General features: G+C 44.3%; 1 protein-coding gene across 3 annotated transcripts in view; it reads right to left on the bottom strand.

Annotated features, from left to right (window-relative positions):
- Positions 1 to 22830, bottom strand: part of TOM1L1 (target of myb1 like 1 membrane trafficking protein) — an 88016-nt gene extending 65186 nt beyond the window's left edge. For all 3 annotated transcript variants that reach the window (XM_030208368.1, XM_030208367.1, XM_030208369.1), the window contains exon 1: positions 22556 to 22830. In XM_030208368.1, coding sequence (XP_030064228.1) covers positions 22556 to 22619 — 64 coding nt within the window. In that variant the 5' untranslated portion in view covers positions 22620 to 22830. The remainder of the gene's footprint in view (positions 1 to 22555) is intronic.
- Positions 22831 to 23792: the final 962 nt, after the last annotated feature.

The following is a 23792-nucleotide window of genomic DNA, read 5'->3' as shown; positions in this document are numbered from 1 at the left end:
CCACTATCTACCAACTGGGAAGCCTTCAAAGCTTGTCTTAAGAGGTGAAATAATAAGCTTTGCTGCCTGGAAGAAAAACAGGAATCTACGCAGCTTCTTCAACTAGAAGATAAAATTAAACAACTGGAAAAGCTTCATATTCATTCTAAACACCACGATATAAGAAGAGATACATAAAACTAACTCGGAGCGATATCCTGTGAGCATTTGAGCACGCAAGACTGACAGCTGGGTGATATCCTAAGCTACAGCAGTGCAGAAAGGTACTGGGCAGACCGGCTGGGCCAATTCATGCTTATGCACTATCAGTCCTGTACTGTGTTATTTCTTACTATTTTGTAAATAATGCATTTGGTCTGTTAATAAAACTAACTTGATGAAATGTATTTTTCTTTTGGTTTGTTTTCACAGTACACAAAGATTCACATCCAGAGCATATACTTACATCAAGTAGAAAGCACTGACAGGGCAGGGACTCCGATCCTAATATAAATACACAGGGACGGAATGAGGGTGGGTCTGGGCCCCCCCGACCGGCTGCTGCCTGACACCTCGCCTGCAGCCACAGCCGCCACCCCTGCTGCCCCAGTCCTACCTGAGGGGTCCTGGTAGTCTGGTGGCCTCTGCCAGGGGGGAGATGTTCTTTTCTGCCCACTGCGCTGCCGCTATTCCTCTGCCTGCTGGTGCTGCAGTCTTTTCAAAATGGCGGCCGAGACTTCCTGCGGTAGTCTCGCAGGTTTCAACAGTCTCGTGAGACTTCCATAGGGAGTCTCGGCCGCCATTTTTAAAATACGATGGTGCCAGGCTGGGAAGGGGGGAATAGCGGCAGCCCAGTGGGCCTGGAAGGAAAGAACATGTTACCCCGTGCTATGGCCACTAGACCACCAGCGGAATGCTGGGCATTCGGGCATCCGGGCAGAGCCTCTGGGCCCTTGGGCATTGCCCGGTTGTCCGAATGGTCAGTCCGCCCTTGTAAATACATTTTAAAACGCCCTGTAATAGAACCCTGCAGGGTTCTCACTGCACAGGAAAACTGGCAGAGGAGGAAGCAGCAAGTAAGACATGGAGCTCACAGACTCCCCCTACTGACTGGGGACATTGCACAAGGGTGGAGGGAGGGGGAAATAAACAGAGGCCTGGAGACAGCGCTTACTCTTGTCCTTCCCCCATTCTTCTGTCTGGCACATCTTTGGGGCTACTCTTAAACCTTTGGTCCTAGGCATGTGTCTAGTTGGCTTATGCCTTAATTTGACCAGAGAATTACTAATTCTCACTGTAAAAAGTGACGTACAGGAGCTCGTTCTAAAGAGCGAAGCAAAACTGCAAAGTATAAAAATAAATACACAAAGATTAGATGACTTCAGAAAACTGACCTGGAGTTAATGTGATCCCAATCGCACATAAAATGGCTCACAGTAGCCACATTAATACAGCTCAAAGTTCACAGTTTTGCCATGGCCCTAATCATATTTAATAGATAAAAAATGATGTTGTTACATTTTAACTGGAGTTCTGTCCTTAATGGGTTTCCAGATATCTGTCGCTCCCCGGCAAATTCCTTTCTGATGCTTTAGCTGTGTCAGCCCTGACCGCAGGGTGGCTAAGGTGTTACCCCATAAGGAAGGCAAGGCAACCGACAAATCCAAGAGTGAAAAACTCAAACCAAATCAAGTTATAAACTACATTTTCCTACCTCTATCAAAATAGGGTAAAGAAGAGCAGTCCTTTAAGGTGGGATAATCACAGGGGATGTTTATCTTCAAATATGATCCTTTATTTCTGCGAACTACTTAACTGTGTTTCATTAAGGAGTGAGAGAATTACAGGCTTAGGCTCATTCCAACTTGAAACCACAGATGCTTTCTAGCACCACTGCTGCACTCACTGAGCCAGGGCCATCACAGGGGAGGCAAGGGTCAGGGAGTGTCCCTCTCACAGCCCTGGCAACAAACCAGTCTCTTCCTTTCTTCTCCTTGCCAACCATTTTCTATCTCCCGGTGAATTAGTTTAACCAGGGCCGGTCCTAGTGTCTCTGGCGCCCCCCTGCAGATGATGAGTTGGCGCCCGCGCGCCCCCCCCCTCTGGCACCCACGCGCCCCCGCCCCCCCCCAGCATCTCATTTCTCTCTTCTCCCACCCTGTCCCTGTCCAGCGATTCTCCTTCGCCCCCATCCCCCGCCAACCTAGGTGCTTTAAATCTTTAATTTACCTCCGTTCCAGCAGCTGCGTCATTTGAAAGCCTTGCCCCGTCTCTAGCCTTCCCTCCCTTCGTGAGTTCGTTCTGCAGTCCCGCCCTCGAGGAAATGATGTCAGAAGGCGGGACTGCGGAATGAACTCACGAAGGGAGGGAAGGAAGGCTAGAGACGGGGCAGGGCTTTCAAATGATGCGGCTGCTGAAACGGAGGTAAATTAAAGATTTAAAGCAGCAAGGGCGGCGCGGTATGGCGGCACGGCGCCCTTGAAGGCAGGCGCCCCCCTGCGGCGCTTACCCCGCTTACTGGGTTTGACCGGCCCTGAGTTTAACCATTATTTCCCTTTTAGGAAAAGGTCGATATTTTTTCAAAATAATTCCCATAACTGACATCTAGATACAGCACCAAAGCCTGTTTTTTATGTTTTCATGCTAATGACCCAGGAAGTGCCTCCTCTCGGGACCGCAGCCCTTGACATGGTGAGAAGGACTGCACACTCCGATGATCCTGGAGAGCTATTTTGGTGAAGCATAATCTCCTGGGAGGGGCATCCTTGCTGAACAGGTCCTCAAGAAAAGAGTCACACTAAGACTGCAGCACAAGTTCCCTAAGTTTGAGGTTGTTAAGCTGTTTACATAAAAAATGAACTTACTCAGAAGCTTCAACCCAGGAAGTAATATGGAGCACACAAAAACACCCAAGGTTTGTCAACATGGAGCTGACTTTAAGGCAACAGACCTAAGAGGAATGCAAGACTCATCATGTGGCTTTTCTGAGCCACCTGGCAACCAGGGAAAGTGTGTCAGGCATGAGGCAATATGTTCTGTAATACCCTGGCACCAGTCTAACATATACACCTACTGCTAGCTTCACTGACACCAAGCACTTCCTTGGATTAATGATTAATGAACGGAACAAGCCTATGTGATTTCAAACACCTCTGCTCTTTTGATATAGATTCATTAGGTATTTATAGGGCCCCACTACCAGGGTACCACAGGGTAGTAAATGTTCAAAAAACAATCGAATGGATAAACCCTAAGGGGCCCTTTAACTAAAACGCATTAAAATCTGGGCTTAGCGCATGAGAAAATCCCACATCAAAATGCGCTAAGCCCAGGTTTAACTCAGCACTTAACGGGACTTCCTTTTTATTTGCAGGTCCCATGCTAAAGTGCCCAGGAGTGCACAAGACATGCAAAAGAAATTAAGGGCGGGAGTACTTACCGCCTCCAGGGGTGGCAAACAGAACAACTGCCCTGGGCTCTTATACTCCAGGAGGCCCCAAGCCTGCCTCAAGCTGAAGGAAGCATAGGCTGAAGGCCAGCAATGGGGTTCCCTCTCCAGTTAACTCTGCGTTATCCAGTTAGCACACAATTATCATGACGTGTTAGCCGGATAATGTGGGACTGCCCACTTTCTGCCCGTGACACCCCCCTCTAATAAATATTTTAAATAAACAGACACTACACATTTACCCTTGGATTCTGTATATGGCGCAGAGGCACACGTGTACATTAGCACGCGCCTTAACTGATCTACATGCCACTTAGGGTTGTTAATTGGCCGATAACAACCAATTAGCAACACTAATAGGCCTTAATAGGAATTTACACACACGCTTTGTCAGGCATATTCTGCAAAGAAGTGCACACAAAGTCTGACCAGCAAAGTCTGAATCCCCATGCGTGCAGCCAAAATGGGGGCGTGGTCATAGGCGGACTGTGGGCATGCCAGGCCTATCAATCACATCTATGTGCACTATTACAGAATTTATACCAGTGCACGTAGATGTAAGCATGGGCATTTACACTAGCTATTTACATTGGCGGAGCTACAGGAGGCCACGGGGGCCTGGGCCCCTCCAAATTGGATCTGGGGCCCCCGGTTTGGCTGGCGGGGGTCCCCAACAACTGCCAGTTGAAGCGTTTGTCCCACGCTGGTCTCGCCACCTTGCCTACTCTGCTCTTCTCAGTCGCGCCATGCATGCTCGTTTTACTGAAACTGAGCATGCGTGACACTTCGACTGAGAACAGAACAGGGCAGGTAATGCGAGACCAGCGCGGGCCAAACGCTTCAGCTGGGGGGGGGGGGAGGGGGGTTAGGACCCCGCCAGCTAAGATACCATCATGCAGTGGCGACAGGGAGACGGGCCAAAATGTGCCCCCCCCCCCACTCCATCAAGGTCCAGCTATGCCCCTGGGCATAAATGGACGCGCCTAGATTTAGGCACATTTGCCCAGTCCAGGTGTATACTATATATCATGCCTGAATTTAGGCGCGTCTAACAGAACATGCCTAGACATCTCTATCAGACGCGCCTAGATTCTAGGTGCCATTTATAGAATCTAGCACTTCGCGCATAACAAATTACCACGTGTCACTGTAAGACTTTTCTCATGCACTAAGCATGCATTAGGGTTTAGTAAAGGGCCCCTAAATAATGTAGTACATTTTAGGGACATGCAGTAATTAATACTGTTTCATTTTACAGCTCTGCTTGAGGTACTAAGTAACATAGTAACATAGTAAATGACAGCAGATAAAGACCTGTACAGTCCATCCAGTCTGCCCAACATGATAAACTCATTTTACATGGTATGTGATATTTTATACCCGAGTTTTATATGTCCTTGCCATTCTCAGGGCACAGTCCGTAGAAGTCTGCCAAGCACTGTTCCTGTACTAAAAGTTCTGAAGATTCTGGAATCCTAAAGAGTTACAAGATTCCGGAATTCCAATTAGTAGCAACATTCCATGTGGAACCCCAAAGAGTAACATAGTAACATAGTAAATGACGGAAGAAAAAGAACTGAACAGTCCATCCAGTCTACCCAACAAGATAAACTCATTTTGCATGGTATGTGATACTTTATACCCGAGTTTGATTTGTCCTTGCCATTCTCAGGGCACAGACCATAGAAGTCTGCCCAGCACTCTTCTTGTACTAAACGTTCTGAAGCTAACGTCGAAACCCCTTAAAATTTACACTCCAGCCCATCCATATCTATTCAGTCACGATCAGGGTTTTAACTGTAGAAGTCTGCCCAGCACTGGTTTTGCTTCCCAATTACCTGCGTCACCATGCAATCTCTGCTAAGATTCCATGGACCCATTCCTTCTATACAGGATTCCTTTGTGTTTATCCCACACGTTTGAATTCCATTACCGTTTTCATCTCCACCACCTCCCGCGGGAGGGCATTCCACGTATCCACCACCCTCTCTGTGAAAAAATACTTCCTGACATTACTCCTGAGTCTGCCCCCCTTCAACCTCAATTCATGTCCTCTAGTTCTACTGCCTTCCCTTCTCCCAAAAAGATTAACACTTTTCAAATATTTGAACATCTGTATCATGCCCTGTTTCTCCTTTCCTCCAAGTGAAACCTCATGCACAGGGAAAGGAAAACAGAGCAACCAAAAGTAGACATAGAAAAATATAGGGGTCAATTCTATAAGTGGCATCTAAAAATCGGCACCAAAAATTTTACATGCTGAGCGCTATTCTATAAAGGGTATGCGTCCTTTATAGATTAGCATTTACTCCTAAATTCTATATATTGTGCCTTGTTATGCACATTAATTTGGCTGCGTGGCCTAATTGTGAGCACAACTTAATTGAATAACAAGTCAATCAGCGCCAATAAATGGTACTTAACAATGAATTAGCGGCCCTAATTACCAAAATCCATAAAAATAACACACGACATAGTGACCGTCATTAAAATATTGAAAACTTATTTATTTAAGAAAGCATACAACAACAATTCATCCTAAATGCAATTAACAAAACACATCTATACAACATGTATTCTCTATATCTCAACTTTTTGCTAAATTATCTTGATTTCCAATTTAATGTTCCCAATTGTTCAAGCTAATTTTTGTCATAAATTAAGTTTAACCTATTACCTTTAGCTCTTATCATAAGACGAACTTTCCTCCTGTAACCTAACCCAATCTGTTCCTCTACCTCAACTATGTATTTCTCCTATCCGGAACTGGTAATCACCACTTACGGAACTATGTAAGCCACACTGAGCCTGCAAATAGGTGGGAAAATGTGGGATACAAATGTTATAAATAAATAATTGGCTTTAAACAGAATTTATGCGCACAACTTTCTAGGCGTATTCTACAATGCAGTGCACGTAAATTCTAATGCGTGCAGTCAAAAAGGAGGCATGGCCATAGGCGTGGAATGGGGGAGTTGTGGGCGTTTCCAAAACCTTGCGCACTATTATGGAATACATCCGAACTGCGCCTAACTTAGGTGCAGGTATTTAGGCCTGGCTGTAGGTGGCCTAAATGAATGCACATAAATTTTAGTCATAAGAACGGCATGTAGGCATCTCTATATATAAAAGGCACCACCAACGTTCTAAATGAAGCCTCCAGCCGGAAGTGTGAAGGGGGAGAGATATACGGTTTCCCCATGAGTGTCTGCCCCGCCCTCGCTCTCTCTGTAACATAAACAGTGAAGGAAAACACAGCAAAGCACAAAATCAAATCGCTCTCTCCGTAACAGTGAAGGACTCAGAGGGGGGAGGGGAGAGAAGGCAGAAGCCCTCACTATCTCTGTAACACAAACACAGCACAGCAGGAAACTTAACACTGAAGGACTCAACTCCAAGGGGGGAGGGAACAGACAGCACAGGGGAAGGGAGAGAGGGCAGAGGGCAGGGACACACACACTCCCACATGCACACAGAAGAAACCTTGCTAGCCCCCGTTTCATTTGCATCAGAAATGGGGCTTTTTTACTACTATTCTATAAACTGCACGCAACTTTAGGCATAGCTTATAGAATCATATAAACCGTGTGGTTCTCGGCGTTATTTATAGAATTTGGCCCTTAGGGCATAAACCGTACCTAAATTTCGGCCCCAGCAATTACGCCTGCTAAAAGCCAGTGTGAATGCCAGCAACTAAATTAGGTTCAATTCTGTATTTATGAGTGTAAAATTTTGGAACGCTTCCAAAATGAAACGAGCCACACACACCCCAAAATTTTACACAAGTTAGGAGTTATGCGTGGATCGTTATAGAATACGATCTGTGCAAAAATCCTAATTGAGGCCAATTAACGCCAATAATTAGTTGTTAGCAGCCCTTTATTGGTGCTGATTGGCTTGTTAAGCAACTAAGTTGTGCGCGCAAACCGGCTATGCACGCTAATTTGCATGCTCACTTTAGTCGTCGTTTACAGAATCCAGGGGATAGTGTACGATAAACAAAAGAGATGATATACAAGGGAAAACAAGAAGATATAAACAGGAGTGGCCTAGTGGTTAGGGTGGTGGACTCTGGTCCTGAGGAACTGAGTTCAATTCCCACTTCAGGCACAGGCAGCTCCTTGTGACTCTGGGCAAGTCACTTAACCCTCCATTGCCCCATGTAAGCCGCATTGAGCCTGCCATGAGTGGGAAAAAGCACAGGGTACAAAAGTAACAAAAATAAAATAGATACTATTGGAGATTCTACATGGAATGTTGCTACTATTGGAGATTCTACATGGAATGTTGCTATTCCACTAGCAACATTTCATGTAGAAGGCTACGCAGGCTTCTGTTTCTGTGAGTCTGACGTCTTGCACGTACGTGCAGGACGTCAGACTCACAGAAGCAGAAGCCTGCGCGGCCACAAGGGCCGACTTCTACATGGAATGTTGCTAGTGGAATAGCAACATTCCATGTAGAATCTCAAATAGTAGCAACAGTGGAGAAGTGGCCTAGTGGTTAGGGTGGTGGACTTTGGTCCTGAGGAACTGAGTTCAATTCTCACTTCAGGCACAGGCAGCTCCTTGTGACTCTGGGCAAGTCACTTAACCCTCCATTGCCCCAGGTACAAATAAGTACCTGTACACAATATGTAAGCCGCATTGAGCCTGCCACGAGTGGGAAAGCGCGGGGTACAAATGTAACAAAAAAAAATCAGGTAAACATAAAATGATGTGATGGCATGAAATACCATTTTTCCACTAACACCCTTAATCTTCATTGGCTGCCTAAACAAAAACGAACAACGGGGGGGGGGGGGGGGAGGGGCCCTTTTAAAGGACCAAGAATGCGTTTCCTGCATCCCATTCCTTGTACACAATGATGTCAATTGTGACTCAGTGCTTAATTCTGTAGCATTAGCTGGGGTTTGGATGTTCAGCGTACCCAGCCAGGTGTGAAGCATTCAAAAGAAAACATTCTTCTTCCTTAATAATACGCTGAGTTCTCTCTGTTGATCTGAACTGACAGATTCCTTGTGAGGAATCTAAATAGCACTGTTTGTATAAACTAGATTTTATAATGACACGACAGCACTTAAGAGTTAGTTCCCAGAAAGAAGGAGAACGCATGTCTCAGTGAGCTGAATTGGTAGCTGGTGCGTAGCATGATCAGGCCTAATAGAGATGTGGTTATTATTTTTTAAAAATACCTGTACGGTGCATAGAACGAAATCTCAAAGAAAATCCTCCTTCTGATTTCTCAGTTTGCTCCTAATTGGGAATGACATTATTTAAGATCAGTGTCTTACATTAAATGGGTCAGGGGTTTGTATGTTTGTTATCTGCTGGATCTAAAGTATTAATCCACAAACAAACCTTTTTCCAGAGATGGGAAGGTGGTAGAACTACAGGGCATGAACTGAGGCTGACCTGGGGGGGGGGGGGGGGGGGGGCAGACTGAGGAAAAATATCAGGAAGTATTTTTTCACGGAGAGGGTGGTGGATACCTGGAATGCCCTCTTGCGGGAGGTGGTGGAGATGAAAATTGAATATTGCACTTAACTACTTAAGAGAGAGTCGACTGCATAAACCCAGATATGTATTTATTTATTTTTATCTATTCACATTTGCTATATGACCTTTGCTAACTAGCAATTCAAAGCGGTTTACAATCTAAAAATCTAAAAAAACACATACACAGGCAGAATGGAACTACAATAGTTGATAGGAAAAGACATCAAAGTCATTCATCAAAAGTAACAAGAAAAAAAAAAGAACAATACACAAACCCCAAATTCTATATATGATGCCTTAAGTTGTGTGCACTAATTTGGCCATGTGGCCAAATTGTGCACACAACTTAATTAAGTACATAAGTATTGCCATACTGGGAAAGACCAAAGGTCCATCGAGCCCAGCATCCTGTTTCCAACAGTGGCCAATCCAGGTCACAAATACCCGGCAAGATCCTAAAAATGTACAAAACATTTTATACTGCTTATCCCAGAAATAGTGGATTTTCCCCAAGTCCATTTAATAATGGTCTATGGACTTTTCCTTTAGGAAGCCGTCCAAACCTTTTTTAAACTCCGCTAAGCTAACCGCCTTTACTACATTCTCTGGCAACGAATTCCAGAGTTTAATTACACACTGAGTGAAGAAGAATTCTCTCTGATTCGTTTTAAGTTTACTACATTGTAGCTTCATCGCATGTTCCCTAGTCCTAACAAACCAATCAGCGCCAATAATTGATACTTAACCAATTAGCAGCACTAATTGGCTTTAAACAGAATTATAGGTATATTCTATAACGTGGTGCACATAAGTTCTAATGTGCACAGTCAAAAAGGGGGCGAAGCCATGGGCGTGGAATGGGCAGGCTGTGGGAAACTATGTGCACTGTTATGAAATACACCCGATCTACGCCTAAGTTAGGCACAGGTATTTAGACCTGGTTTTGGGTGGCCTACATAGGTACGTCTAAATTTTAGGTGAATGAACGCATTTAGGTGAATGCACATTTTCTATAAAGTACGCCTAACTTTATGCACAGTTTATAGAATAGCGCTAAGCGTGTGGTTTTTCAGCACTGATTTGTCAGGCGCCATATATAGAATTTGGCCCAAAGAGTAAAAAGAAGGAGAGAAATAGGAAAGGAGGGAAATGATAAAGGGAAGGGACTCCTAGAGCATAACAGAGTTAATCAACAGTGAAGGACGAAGAGCACTCACTTCGCTCAGGGGACAAGGAAAGCCTGTGCCCGATATGGCCTAGCATTCTCTATCTGGGAATAATGCCAGCAGTGACAAAGAAACACTCAGCACTGCCCGCTGAATACCTAACCCTAAATGTGTGAAAGAAATAAAACATTTAAACCTTGACTGATTCAAAAGTTTGTCCCTGCCTATATGAAACTACACAAAAACCTGAAATTGCAAACAAGCCCCCTTTCCAAAGTGTGCATACACGATCAAATGTGAATAGCTTTATAGAAACAGTATGAATCCTCACTGTAATAGAATAATAAGTATATTATTAAGCTCTTTTTAAAAAGCCTTTTATCTTTCACTAGACATTAGTCTTGGTTTTATTACGCTACTGTTTTATCCTTGGTAGACATTATTGCATTTTCCATGTCTATAAATTTCTGTTAAAAGAACATTAAACACAAGTTCACTAGAGTGCACTACTGCATTAGTACACATTACCCAGTAATCACTATTAATGCACATTGTTCACCATGGGGTCTCATTGCTAACATGTGCCAAGTTTTTACACTTACTTCCCTGGATTCTAAATATGGCACACTCCAGATGCTTGCGGAATAACCTAATGATTAATGCAGTGGGTTGAGAACCTGGGGAACTAGGCTCAATTCTCACCACAGCTCCTTGTGAACCTGGACAAGTCACTTAGGGCCCCTTTTACCAAGCTGCGGCAAAAAGGGTCATGTCTTTGATGCGCGCCGAGGTCCCCTTTTACTGCAGCGGATAAAAGGTAGATTTTTCTTTTTTTAAAAAGAAATGGCCATGCAGCAAGTGATCCACTTGCTGCGTGGCCATTTCGGGGGGGAGGGAGGCCTAACCGCCACCCATTGAGGTGGTGGTAAGGGCTCCCGTACTAAATAGGCGGTAACCGGGCATGAATTAGCATGTGCTGTGTTGCTACCACTGTGGCACTAATTCATGTGCTGTGTTAGGGAACATAAGAACATAAGAGTAGCCATATTGGGTCAGAACAATGATCCATCTAGCCCAGTATCCTACTTCCAACTGTGGCTAATCCAAGTCACAAGTACCTGGCAGAAACTCAAATAGTAGCCACATTCCATGTAGAACCCCAAAGAGTTGCAAGACTCCATTCAGAATCCCAAAGAGTAGTAACATTCCATGTAGAACCCCAAAGAGTTGCAAGACTCCATTCAGAATCCCAAAGAGTAGTAACATTCCATGTAGAACCCCAAAGAGTAGCAAGATTCCATTCAGAATCTCAAATAGTAGCAACATTCCATGTAGAACCTCAAAGAGTAGCAAGATTCCATTCAGAATCCCAAAGAGTAGCAACATTCCACGTAGAACCCCAAAGGGTAGCAAGATTCCATTCAGAATCTCAAATAGTAGCAACATTCCACGTAGAACCCCAAAGAGTAGCAAGATTCCATTCAGAATCTCAAAGAGTAGCAATATTCCATGCTACCAATCCAAGGGCAAGCAGTGGCTTCTCCATGTCTGTCTCATTTAAAATATTGTGTACAATTCTGGAGGCCACACCTTCAAAAAGATATGAACAGGATGAAGTCGGTCCAGAGGGTGACTACAAAAAATGCTCAGTGGTCTTTGTCATAAAGCGTACAGACTTAAAGAACCCAATATATATACTTTAGAAGAAAGGCAGGAGAGGGGATTTATGATAGAGACAGTTAGGGGGTCTTTTACAAAGGCACGCTAGCGTTTTTAGCACATGCTGATCACTAGAGACACCCATATATTCTTGTGGGTGTCTCTAGCATTTAGCATGTGCTTATTTTTAGCATACACTAAAAACGCTAGCATGCTTTTGTAAAAGGACCCCTTAAATAGCTATGCGGCATAAATGTACAGGAGGCAAACATCTTTCAATTGAAAGGAAGCTCTGGAATTAAAGGGGCATAAGATGAAGGTGAAAGGAGATAGATACTTCTTGATGGAAAGGGTGGAAGTGGTGGAGATGTAAACAGTATCTGAATTCAAGACAGCTTGGGACAAGTACATAGGATCTCTAAGGGACAGGGCTGCCGAGAGTGGGGGGGGGGGGGGGAGGCTAGATGGACCATTGGTCTGACCCAGTATGGTTACTCTTATGATCCCTAACACAACACCTTCTTTTCTTGATTTCCAAAAGTGAGGGCTGCATAGGTTCCCATACGCTGCCCTGCCACCGATCCCTTCTCTCTATTACGGCCCGCCTCTCTGATGTACTTCCTGTTTCCTCAGAGGCGGGGCAGGCTGCAGTAGAGAGAAGGGGCCGGGGCCAGTAGCAGAGCAAGCTTATGGGAATCGCTGCTGCTCTGACTTTTGTAAAGTCAGAAAAGGTCAATTTGGAGAAGGAAGGAAGGGTGAGATATCAAACGGGGGGGGGGGGGGGGGGGGCAAAGCAGAGCCTGGGGTATGTTGGAGCTGGAGGGCACAGCAGAACTGGGTGGGGGGCGGAGCACAGCAGGAACGGCAGACCATCGCCTCGCCTCCGGCAGCAGACTGTCTTGGGCCTGCCCCTGGATAGAATAGTTTGCCATTTCATCGGTAAGAAACGGAGGGGCTCTTTCCTAAGCTCTGGTGAGCACTAGCGCATGCTTACCACAGCTTAAAAGGTCTTACCATGGGACACGTTCAAGCGTCCTGCAATAAGATCCCAATCTGCGTGATAAGAAAATATTTGTATTTTTTTTCAGAGGAAGAATACCAGGGCGGGGGGGGGGGGGGGGGGGTTCGAACAGTGAGCATTTCTGTGCTAATCAGTGACATCACCGCATGCTAACCAATTAGCAAACGAACAAGACGTATGAGGAGAGACTTGCTGAACTAAACATGTATACCCTGGAGGAAAGGAGAAACAGGGGTGATATGATACAGACGTTCAAATATTTGAAAGGTATTAATCTGCAAACGAAGCTTTTACAGAGACGGGAAGGCAGTAGAACTAGAGGACATGAAATGAGGTTGAAGGGGGGCAGACTCAAGAAAAATGTCAGGAAGTATTTTTTCACGGAGAGAGTAGTGGATGCTTGGAATGCCCTCCTGCGGGAGGTGGTGGAAATGAAAACGGTAACGGAATTCAAACATGCGTGGGATAAGCATAAAGGAATCCTGTGCCAAAGGAATGGATCCTCAGGAGCTTAGTCAAGATCGGGAGGCGGGGCTGGTGGTTGGGAGGCGGGGATAGTGCTGGGCAGACTTATACGGTCTGTGCCAGAGCCGGCGGTTGGGAGGCGGGGCTGGTGGTTGGGAGGCGGGGATAGTGCTGGGCAGACTTATACGGTCTGTGCCCTGAAGAGCACAGGTACAAATCAAAGTAGGGTATACACAAAAAGTAGCAAATATGAGTTATCTTGTTGGGCAGACTGGATGGACCGTGCAGGTCTTTTGCTGCCGTCATCTACTATGTTACTACGTATGGTTAGCAGGTAAGCCCTTACTGCCTAGTAAACAGGAGGTGGTAATGGCCTCATGCAATTTGGGGCTATTTTTAGCATTTACCATAGACTAATGTGCGCTAAATCTGTTAGTGCACCTTAGTAAAAGGACCTCTCATTACTGTCTGTTCCTGCTAATTGGCCATTCTTCCTACCTCACTTCACTGATGATCAGGATGGAATATGTGTTACTATTACTGATTTTCAGAAATACTGCCTAACACAATGATAACCATTCAAAGTTGCTACATATCCCTTTAATACAGTCAAGTCACATAACGCAACCTTGAGAAATTCTGAGGGTGATAACAGTGTAGCAAGTGAGTCAGATTTTAGGTCGGAAATGGGGACTGGTTTGCAGGGAACATCCCTGGGAATGCATTTTTAAATCTCTAATTTCTTCAGTCTGAAAACATTTTAAAAATGAGTTCACAAAATCCCACAAAATGTTTTTGTGGTCAAACACAGTATTTTCTGCCAAAGAACATTTGCCAGTCTCTGTTTCTAATGCTTCTTTCGTACTTCGTTATTTTGTTCTCTGTTGGTTGCTTGGTGGATGTCTCTTCTTCATTCCTTTACTATTTATTTTCTCCTTCTCTGTCATCTCCTATTTCTCCTGCCTCTTCTCTCTCCTTTTTGTACTCCTCCTGCTTCTCTAGTTCCCCTTCCCAACTTTCCTTTTCTCCTCTTTTGCCCTTTCCCCCAAGAAACGTAGCAGCGACTAGGGAAAAAGATCTCATGTTCTAAACTGGGAGTGAAATGGAGATAGGAAAGAATTTCCCTAATCCTCCCAAACTGCACAACGTGTTCTGTTTCCATATGCACCAGTTTGCTTTTAGCTACCTAGTTTTCTGGGATATGAATTACTCCAGAAAGTGAAATAATAATTTCCAGAGGCACTGTGTCCAAACGCACATATTAAGACAGTAAGGAATCTCACTCCTAAACCAGTCTCTCAAATTCACTGCTAACGCTCACTGCAGTACTTGCATCGGGCCAAAGACAGCTTGTTTTTGGAGTTTATAAGATGCAACATGTATAGGCAACTTGCCAGGTATGCTCGGAAATTCATTTTTAATTAAGCCAGTGGCACTTAAAATTATGAGAAATATTTCTGTATCTTTCTGCTACATTTTCCTCGTCTCTTGACTGAATTTCTTGGTATTTAAGGATAAGTACATAAGTATTGAAATACTGGGACAGACCAAAGGTCCATCAAGCCCAGCATCCTGTTTCCAACAGTGGTCAATCCAGGTCACAAATACCTGGCAAGATCCCATTTCAATACATTTTATGCTGCTTATCCCAGAAATAACTAGTGGATTTTCCCCAAGTCCATTTTAATAATGGACATTTCCTTTAGGAAACCTTCCAAACCTTTTCAAAACCCCGCTAAGCTAACTGCCTTTACCACATTCTCTGGCAATGAATTCCAGAGTTTAATTACACGTTGAGTGAAGAAAGTTTCTCAGATTCGTTTTAAATTTACTATTTCATCGCATGCCCCCTTTTTCGGAAAGAGTTAAACAAGCGCTTCACGTCTACCCATTCCACTCCACTCACTAATTTTATAGATTTTTATCATATCTCCCAGCCGTCTCTTCTCCAAGCCGAAGAGCCCTAGCCGCTTCAGCCTTTCCTCATAGGGAAGTCGTTCCATCCCTTTTATCATTTTCGTCGTCCTTCTCTGCACCTTTTCCAATTCCTTTATATCTTTTTTGAGATGCGGCGACCAATATTCGAGGTGCGGTCGCACCATGGAGCGATACAATGGCATTACAACTGCATTAAGGGTCCAATTCTATATATTGCGCCTAAAATTAACGCACGCTAGGCAATTATGCCTGAGCTTATTCCAAATACCAGCCATAGATTTACATGCGGTATTTAGAATACGCTTAGGCGTAATTAATGCGACTGAATCTAAGCTCTTTCATTTACGCCAACGAAAAGCTGGTATAAATCCCTGCATGTAGGTTTACGTGCACTGGCCCATATTTTATAACAATGCACTTAGATTTTGGAACGCCCACAAAAGGCCCACTTCCATGCCTCTAGCCATGCCCCTTTTTGCCTGTGCACATTAGAATTTAGGTGCAGTACATTACAGAATACACTTAGCAATGTACGCGCGTAAATTCTAATTTTTGCCAATTAGTGCTCATTATTGCTTGTTAAGAGCTGTTAACAATGCTTAACAGCTTGTTAAAACAATCTACATGCGTAGTTATAAAATACACTTAGATTTATGCGCAGAATCGCACGTAACTCTAGGCGTGCTATATAGAATCCAGGGGTATGTGCAAATATATCTCATACATATTCACTGTGGAAATCCTGAAAACCAGGCTGGGATGTGGACCTTGAGGACTGGATCTGAGGTTGCCTGGCTTAGGTGTGTGTCTCTGAGGTTCAGTGCTAGAGCTGCTCATCAAGCAATACCTTGTGTAAGGCTGCGGCAAACGTTCCACCTGCTGGTTTCTACAAAATGCCTCAGATTTTGGTCTGATTTTGTAAACTGAGCTTTAGCCAAGCCTGGATCAAAATCTAAATCATGTGCGGTTTGTTCTAATCCGGATGTTACCTCTCACTCATTTCGAATTCTTCTGCATTTGTATGCCTGGAAATCTTTGGACCTCCAAACCAGAATCATTGTCTCCACTTTCAAATTGTTTTGCTTCTCTTAAAATTGTGTTTGGAACTTTTTTTATAAGGCTATTAACACCAGGAAACAAAATCTCCTCCACTTCTCAAAGGATCTAACAAACAGCCACGTCCTGTGATGTTATGCAGATGGCTAGTGTACAGCAGTTTTTGTAGACTGACTTTTGGCAACTGAGGCTACATCTTGTGACATTAGAAAAGTCCTACATGACTCAGCTGTGGATCCTGATTCACCAGCTGGGAAACTAGTTATATTGTTTTCAACACTATGCAATGAGCGCAGTAAAACTAGTGAGACATTAGGGTAAATCTATACAAGACTCATAAAAAACACTAGTATATACATAGTAACATAGATGACGGCAGAAAAAGACCTGCACGGTCCATCCAGCCTGCCCAGCAAGATAAACTCATATGTGCTACTTTATACCTTACCTTGATTTGTATCTGTCATTTTCAGGGCACAGACCGTATAAGTCTGCCCAGCACTATCCCCGCCTCCCAACCACCAGCCCCGCCTCCCACCACCGGCTCTGCCACCCAATCTCGGCTGAGCTTCTGAGGATCCATTCCCTCGGAAGGCTGAGAAGGTTAGGGCTCTTCAGCTTGGAGAAAAGGCGGCTGAGGGGTGATATGATAGAAGTCTACAAAATAATGAGCGGAGTAGAGCGGACAGATATGTAGCGTTTGTTTACACTTTCAAACGACAATAGAACCAGGGGACACAAGATGAAGCTAGAATATGGTAGATTTAAAACAAATAGAAGAAAGTTTTTCTTTACTCAGCGGGTAGTTGGACTGTGGAACTCGTTGCCGGAGAATGTGGTGGCAGCGGCTGGCCTTACGGAGTTTAAGGGGGGGGTTTCGACAGATTCCTGAAGGAAAAGTCCATTGAACATTATTTATTTATTTATGGGGGGGGGGGGGGGGGTTGCAGGTTCTTGAAGCCTGGATTGGCCACGGTCAGAGACAGGTTGCTGGGCTTGATGAACCCTTGGTCTTTTCCCAGTATGGCGGTACTTATGTGCTTGTGGCCTCTTAGTGTGCAGAAAACTGATTTAACGAGCATTGAATCTATAAATAAATGTGCATACAGTTTGAGTGTGCTAAAAAGTTTATTTATTTATTTAATGATCTGAAAACTAACCAAAATGTTTTGAGGCTGGGCAATTTTCAAAGACTGCATTTCTACACAAATGACCTCACAGCTGGAATGAGCTTTCACGGCAGTTCCAGAGGTTGGGAAGTAAGACCAATGCCAGGCAGACTTCTACAATCTGTGCCCCAAAATTGGCAGGGAGAGATAGCCAGCGTTTAATCATGAAGACTTGGAACCTGTGCAGACTGCCGGACTCAACTCTGTCCATCTTGTTGGGCAGACTAGAGGGGCCGTAAAGGTCTTTCTCTGCCGACATTTACTATGTTACTATGCATGTTACAAAAACCCTCTGTTTATACTCAGAAATGGCTTTGAAAAAAGCAGTGGATTTTCCCCAAGTCTTTTAATAATGGTCTATGGACTTTTCCTTTAGGAAGCCATCCAGACCTTTTTTTTAAACCCCGCTAAGCTAACCGCCTTTACCACATTTCTGGCAACGAATTCCAGAGTTTAATTACACATTAAGTGAAGAAATATTTTCTCTGATTCATATTAAATTTACTACTTTGCAGCTTCATTGCATGTTCTTCATTTTTTCCTATCAACCTTAGTTCTTTTCTTTTCATGGTATTAGGATGTCTCCAACAGTGTTTAAAGATAGAGAAAATTTAGGCCATGTTATACCAAGAAACCTTTCGGAAGGCGTAGGCAGTGTGATGTTGGTTACTGCTGGGGCAACTGGTATATTGTTCAATAAGGGATTTTTATGTTTATGTATTATTAGCTGATTATGCATTTTAATTATGCTTTTATTGTGAGCAGATATGAGCTAATGTTCGCTTTGACATGCTAGAAGCACTGCTATGAATATCAGCACTTCTGAAGAGGCTAAAGTGTTTCTTTTGTAATGTTTTTTATTATTTTAATCTCTTCTATACCATACAATCCAAAAGTTCTCGACGGTTTACAATTTACACACACAATAAACAGTCTACAAATTTTAAAATATAATAAAAATAAAAATAAAACAGAATAACGACTACTAAAATCTCCTCTTATTCTCAACCTCCATTTAAAATCTAAAAGGTTTTTAGCTCTTTCTTAAACTGTACTATTATTTCTTGACGGTTTCTTAGCCTTAATGATAAGCCATTCCATAAAACAGGGCCTGCCACATAAAATACCGTGTTTCCCCGAAAATAAGACACTGTCTTATATTAATTTTTGCCCCCAAAAATGCACTAGGTCTTATTTTCAGGGGCTGTCTTATTTTTCAGGAAAACATCGGGGTTGGCCCGCCCGCCCTCCGTCGCTCTCGGAACTAACCTTAAACGCCTCCTTTCACCTTCGCAGCAAGCAGCTGCACGGCAGGCCACTCCTTCCTTCCGTGTCCCGCCCTCGCCTGATGTAACGTCCGCGAGGGCGGGGCATGGAAGGAAGGAGAGGTCTGCCCTGCTGCTGCTTGCTGCGAAGGTGAAAGGAGGCGTTTAAGGTTAGTTCCGGGAGCGACGGAGGGTGGGTGGGGGGCGGCCTTTGCTTTCAAACAAAAATTTGCTAGGTCTTACTTTCGGGGGAGGCCTTATATCTACCTATTCAGGAAAACCTCTACTAGGTCTTATTTTCGGGGGATGTCTTACTTTTGGGGAAACAGGGTATTGATGTTCTGTGCTCTTGCAATCTTATTACACGATGTGACGGTACATCTAGATAAATTTGCTGTGCGGATCTCAATGACCTTGAGGGCTGGTAAACACTCAATTTTGCGGCTAATGCCTCCGATACCCGGCCAGTGAAAATCTTAAGCACCAATAAAAATATTTTAAATTTAATACAAAATTCAATTGGCAATGTAAGATTTCAATATAGGTGTAATATGCTCATATTTACCTACATTTGTCAAGACTCTAGCCACTGAATTTTGTGCAATCTGTAAAGCTTTAAGCTGCAATTTGGGGAGACCAAGTAACAAACTATTACTATGATCAAAACATGACAAAACTTTGAATCACTATTCTAAAGTTTGTTGGATTTAGCAATTTCTTTAAGGGCTCTGTTTACTAAGGTGCGTTAGTGTTTGTCCTGTTTGTCTGTCCTAATTAGATTGTAAGCTCTGTCGAGCAGGGACTGTCTCTTCATGTTCAAGTGTACAGCGCTGCGTACGTCTAGTAGCGCTATAGAAATGATAAGTAGTAGTAGTAGTCTTTAGGATTCTGGAATCTTGCTACTCTGGGATTCCGGAATCTTGCTTCTCTTTGTCCTTATCCCTTATTTGTCCTGTTTGTCTGTCTTGATTAGATTGTAAGCTCTGTCGAGCAGGGACTGTCTCTTCATGTTCAAGTGTACAGCGCTGCGTACGTCTAGTAGCGCTATAGAAATGATAAGTAGTAGTAGTAAGTAGTTTAGTGCGCCTACACTTAGCATGCACATTAACCATGTAGGCGCCTATAGGGATATTGTAGGCACGTACATGGTTAATGCGCGTAGATGGTTTACACGCGTTAAAAACATTAACACGCCTATAACGCTGCTTAGTAAACAGGGCCCTAAATGTCTTAGCAACCCTAACTTGACAAAATACTTCTTTAATGAAAACGAATTTAAAAACATTAATTTGCTACAGTGCTATTGAAAGGATACTGGAGGTTTTTTTTAATGCCTATGATTGCAACTAAGCCCACCGAGGACCGTATTACATTTGGTCAGGGTTTGCTGAGGTTTTTTCCTCTATGTGAATTTCAATAGTTTTTGGATGCCAGTAAAATTCTGTGACGATATATAGCTGTTTTTTTGTGGATAGATTATATATAGCCTCAACTTTCTAAATGATATTTTGAAAGACATTTTTAGATTACCGGTTTAGGAGAGTGAAGGATCTAATAAATCATTCCTGTGGCATTCGCTGACCACACCTTGAGTATTGTGTGCAATTCTGGTCACTGCATTGCAAAAACAATACTGTACAATTCAAAAAGGTACAGATAAAGGTGATCAAATAATAAAGGGGATGGAATGACTCAAATTAGGACTCTTCAGCTTGGACAGCTGAGGTGAGATATATGATAGAAATCTATCAAATTCTGATAGGAGCAAACTCATTGTTTAGGCTTCCAAAAAGTACAAAGACTAGAGGGAATATGCTATGATGATACTAAGTTATACATTTAAAATAAATCAGAGAAAATACTTATTCAGTTCATAAGTAAGCTCTAGAATTTGTTACAAGAGGTTTGCACAAGTTCCTGGAGGAAAAGTCATAGACTGTTATTAAGATGGACTGGGTGGGGGAGCCACTGCTTATCCCTGAAATAAGTAACATGGAAGGCTGCTTCTTTTGGGGATCCTTCCGGGCATTTGTGATCTGGGTTGGCTACTACTACTACTTAACATTTCTAGAGCGCTACTAGGGTTACGCAGCGCTGTACAATTTAACAAAGAGAGACAGTCCCTGCTCAAAGAGCTTACAATCTAATAGACAAGTGAACGGTCGGTCCGATAGGAGCAGTCAAATTGGGGCAGTCTGGATTCACTGAACGGTGGCTACTGTTGAAAGCAGGACAGTAGGCTTGATGGATCTTTGATCTGACCCATTGTGGCTGTTTAAATGTTCTTATGGATGGAGTTTGTTTTGCCAGAAAGATGTTTGTCATTTTTAGCTGAAACATGGGCCTCTGCCTTTCCTAAAATGTCAGAGATCTGACTACCTTGACACTGCCATCTTCAGGCCCACCAGGCTGTAGCTAACTTTTGGTTAAAGTATACTAATATCCCTTAGAGCCAGCATCAGGAGTGTAGCTACCACTGAGCAAGCCCAGCTAAATGCCCAGAGCTGGCCAAAGGTAAGAGCCACCTGAAACTGGAGCCCCCTCCCCCCCCCCCATATGCCTGGATCTGGCATCTCCCCCACCCTGTGCACCTGTGTGGGTCCGGCATCTGCCTACCTCCATTTTTCCTCCCACCACACTGGCCCTCCAAATGCTGGCAGGTTGTGGCAGTGGAAAGCCCTACCACACAAAGAGCAGCATTCAGTGCTACCTCTGCTGTGACCTACTAGGGCTGGGAGGAGATGCTAAACCTGGGCACGGAAGGAGGAAGGAGAGAGCGCCTGGATCATTGGAGAAGGGGAAGGGGAAGAAAGGGAGAGAGATGCTAGATTTGGGGTTGGGGGGCTGGGGAACACAGAGAGACCTGGTGCAAAGGGGAGGGGAAGAGGGAGAGAGAGGCTGGACCTGGGGTAGGGTAGAGTGGGGGGGGGGGGCTGGAGAGAGAGAGAGAGAGAGACCTACAGCAAAAACAGAGGGGGATGAGCGGGGACAGATGCTGAACTGGGGGGGGCGCAGAGAGAAAGAGAGAGGGGCAGAGACTGGACTGGGGGAGAGACACTGGCCCAACTGGGAGGGGGAAAGAGAGAGAGATGGAGTTGAGGGGGGCCAAGGGGGCACAGGAGGAAGGAAAGAGAGAGTAGAGAAGCAAACATAAGGAAGAGAAAAGGGACACAAAAGAGATGCTGGCTCACAGGAACATTTTATTTATTTAGAAGATTTGCTCACACCTTTTTCAGTAGCTCATGGACACAGAGGGGAGACACTGGACAGGACAGAGACACATAAGAAAGATGGATGGTGGACACACAGAAGAAATGTCAAACCAGGGCAGAAGACCCTGGAGAGAGTTAAGAAAAAAGCAGAAGAGAGACATTAAGACCAAAGCAATGTTCAGAGAACGAAGGTAGAGAAAAGGTGTATTTTTTTCCTGAATTTATTAATTGCAATGTGTCAGCTTTAGGAAATGTGCATCCCCCATCCCCTGGGTCCGCCCTACCTTGGGAGCGATGGTGTGATAGGGGAGCCCTTTCTATCTTAGCTACCACTGGCTGCCCACAGCAAAATGCTGGGGAGAGAGAGTGGCCAGGACTGGTGAGTGACCGAATCCAATTCCTTCACACCTTCCTTCCTTAAGTCCTTGTGTGCTCCCATTCCGCACCCACCATCTGCCCCCCTCCCCCTTCCCCTCCAACTCCAAAAGGGGATTCGCCTCAGGATCATTAGTTTCAAAGGGATGTGGGTTACCCGGATTCCCAGTTACACGCGCAGAGCAGCAGCTGAACTTTGTACGAGTGAAAACTCTTGAAAGCGACTGGGAAGGAAGCCAGATTCAGCCGCCTGACTGTGCCCCAGCTGCCCTGCTCCTGCTTACACATTTCTTGATTCTCTTACCTATCAGGTGCCCGACCGGGGTGCTGAAAGGATCCTTGGAATTCTTCCCAAAAGCCGCAGCCATGAGGAAACCGAGATCTCAGGAACAGCAGTCACAAAATTCCCTTCCCGGAGAAAAGCAACCCAGGGGCTCGGGCACTACTTGACCCGCCCCTTTGTTCTCTGATGTTTGCACTTTGCATGAGCTCAGAGTCAGCCTGCCAAGCGCAAATCTTCTCGGGGGAGCTCAGGACAGGGTTAGACTCAGAGCCAGGGAGAGGCGGGGACAGGGCAAGGCTGCAAGCAACAGGCAGGCAGGAAATAGTGCACAGGTAACGAGCAATCAATCAGCTAACTTCCCCACCCCAACAGTGAAGTCAGTGCAAAAGTAAACGGCACAGAGTGACTCGTCTGGATCAGGAGAACGGAAACAGAGCTACTGTGTGCACTAAACAGGCACAGATTACTCTGCAAATCTGCTCGGCTTCCCAGGGAGCATGGCGTGAAATGATAATACTGTGGTACTGTCTCAAGACTGTCTTTGGAATGCGGTTCATATCTCACTCCAAGCTATATGTTTTTATTGTCATCTTGTGCTTATATCCGACCTGAAGAAGGTTTTGCCTTCCAAAGCTTGTTAAAAATGTATTAAGTCCAATTTTTAAAAAAGGCATCACCTTGTTTTCCTCTGTTTTGCTTTATTTCTGTCTGTTTTATTTCTATTTAATACTATGGAATTATATAGTATAGGATGGAGGGAGAGGAGAAACCACGTCCATGTGTGTTGCTCCTTTAGGGGTTTATGTGTTCAGAGAGGTGGAGGCCAGGTTTAGTTTCATGGCAACAACAAGTCTCTCCAGACCACGGCCAGCACCAGGCTGCTAACTACAGTATCACAAAATCAAGGAAGAGCTAACAGAGGGAGGGGGGAGAAGGTGAGGGTGGTCTCTCCAAACTGGAAAAAGGCTGTGTCTAGTCAAGGAATTTATAATGTCTAAATTCCTTGACTAGAAAGTTTTTTTTTCAAGTTTATTTTGTATTTAGACATTATAAATGTGAAATAAAGAAAGCCCACTATAATGTATCCTGACTAAATTAGTGTGGCCTCTGGATTAATGTCCATGGACTAGAAACAAAGGTGAACAAACAAGTTAGGGGGTCTTTTACTAAAGCTTAGCTCCAGTTATCTGCAGCAGGGCCCATTTTTATCCCTACTAGCCATTGAGCCCGTAAAAACGGGCTAGGGAAGGGGGGGGGG

This window comes from Microcaecilia unicolor, chromosome 6 (assembly GCF_901765095.1).
Source record: "Microcaecilia unicolor chromosome 6, aMicUni1.1, whole genome shotgun sequence".
Classification (NCBI taxonomy): domain Eukaryota; kingdom Metazoa; phylum Chordata; class Amphibia; order Gymnophiona; family Siphonopidae; genus Microcaecilia; species Microcaecilia unicolor.
This window is presented reverse-complemented; position numbering and strand designations above follow the sequence as displayed.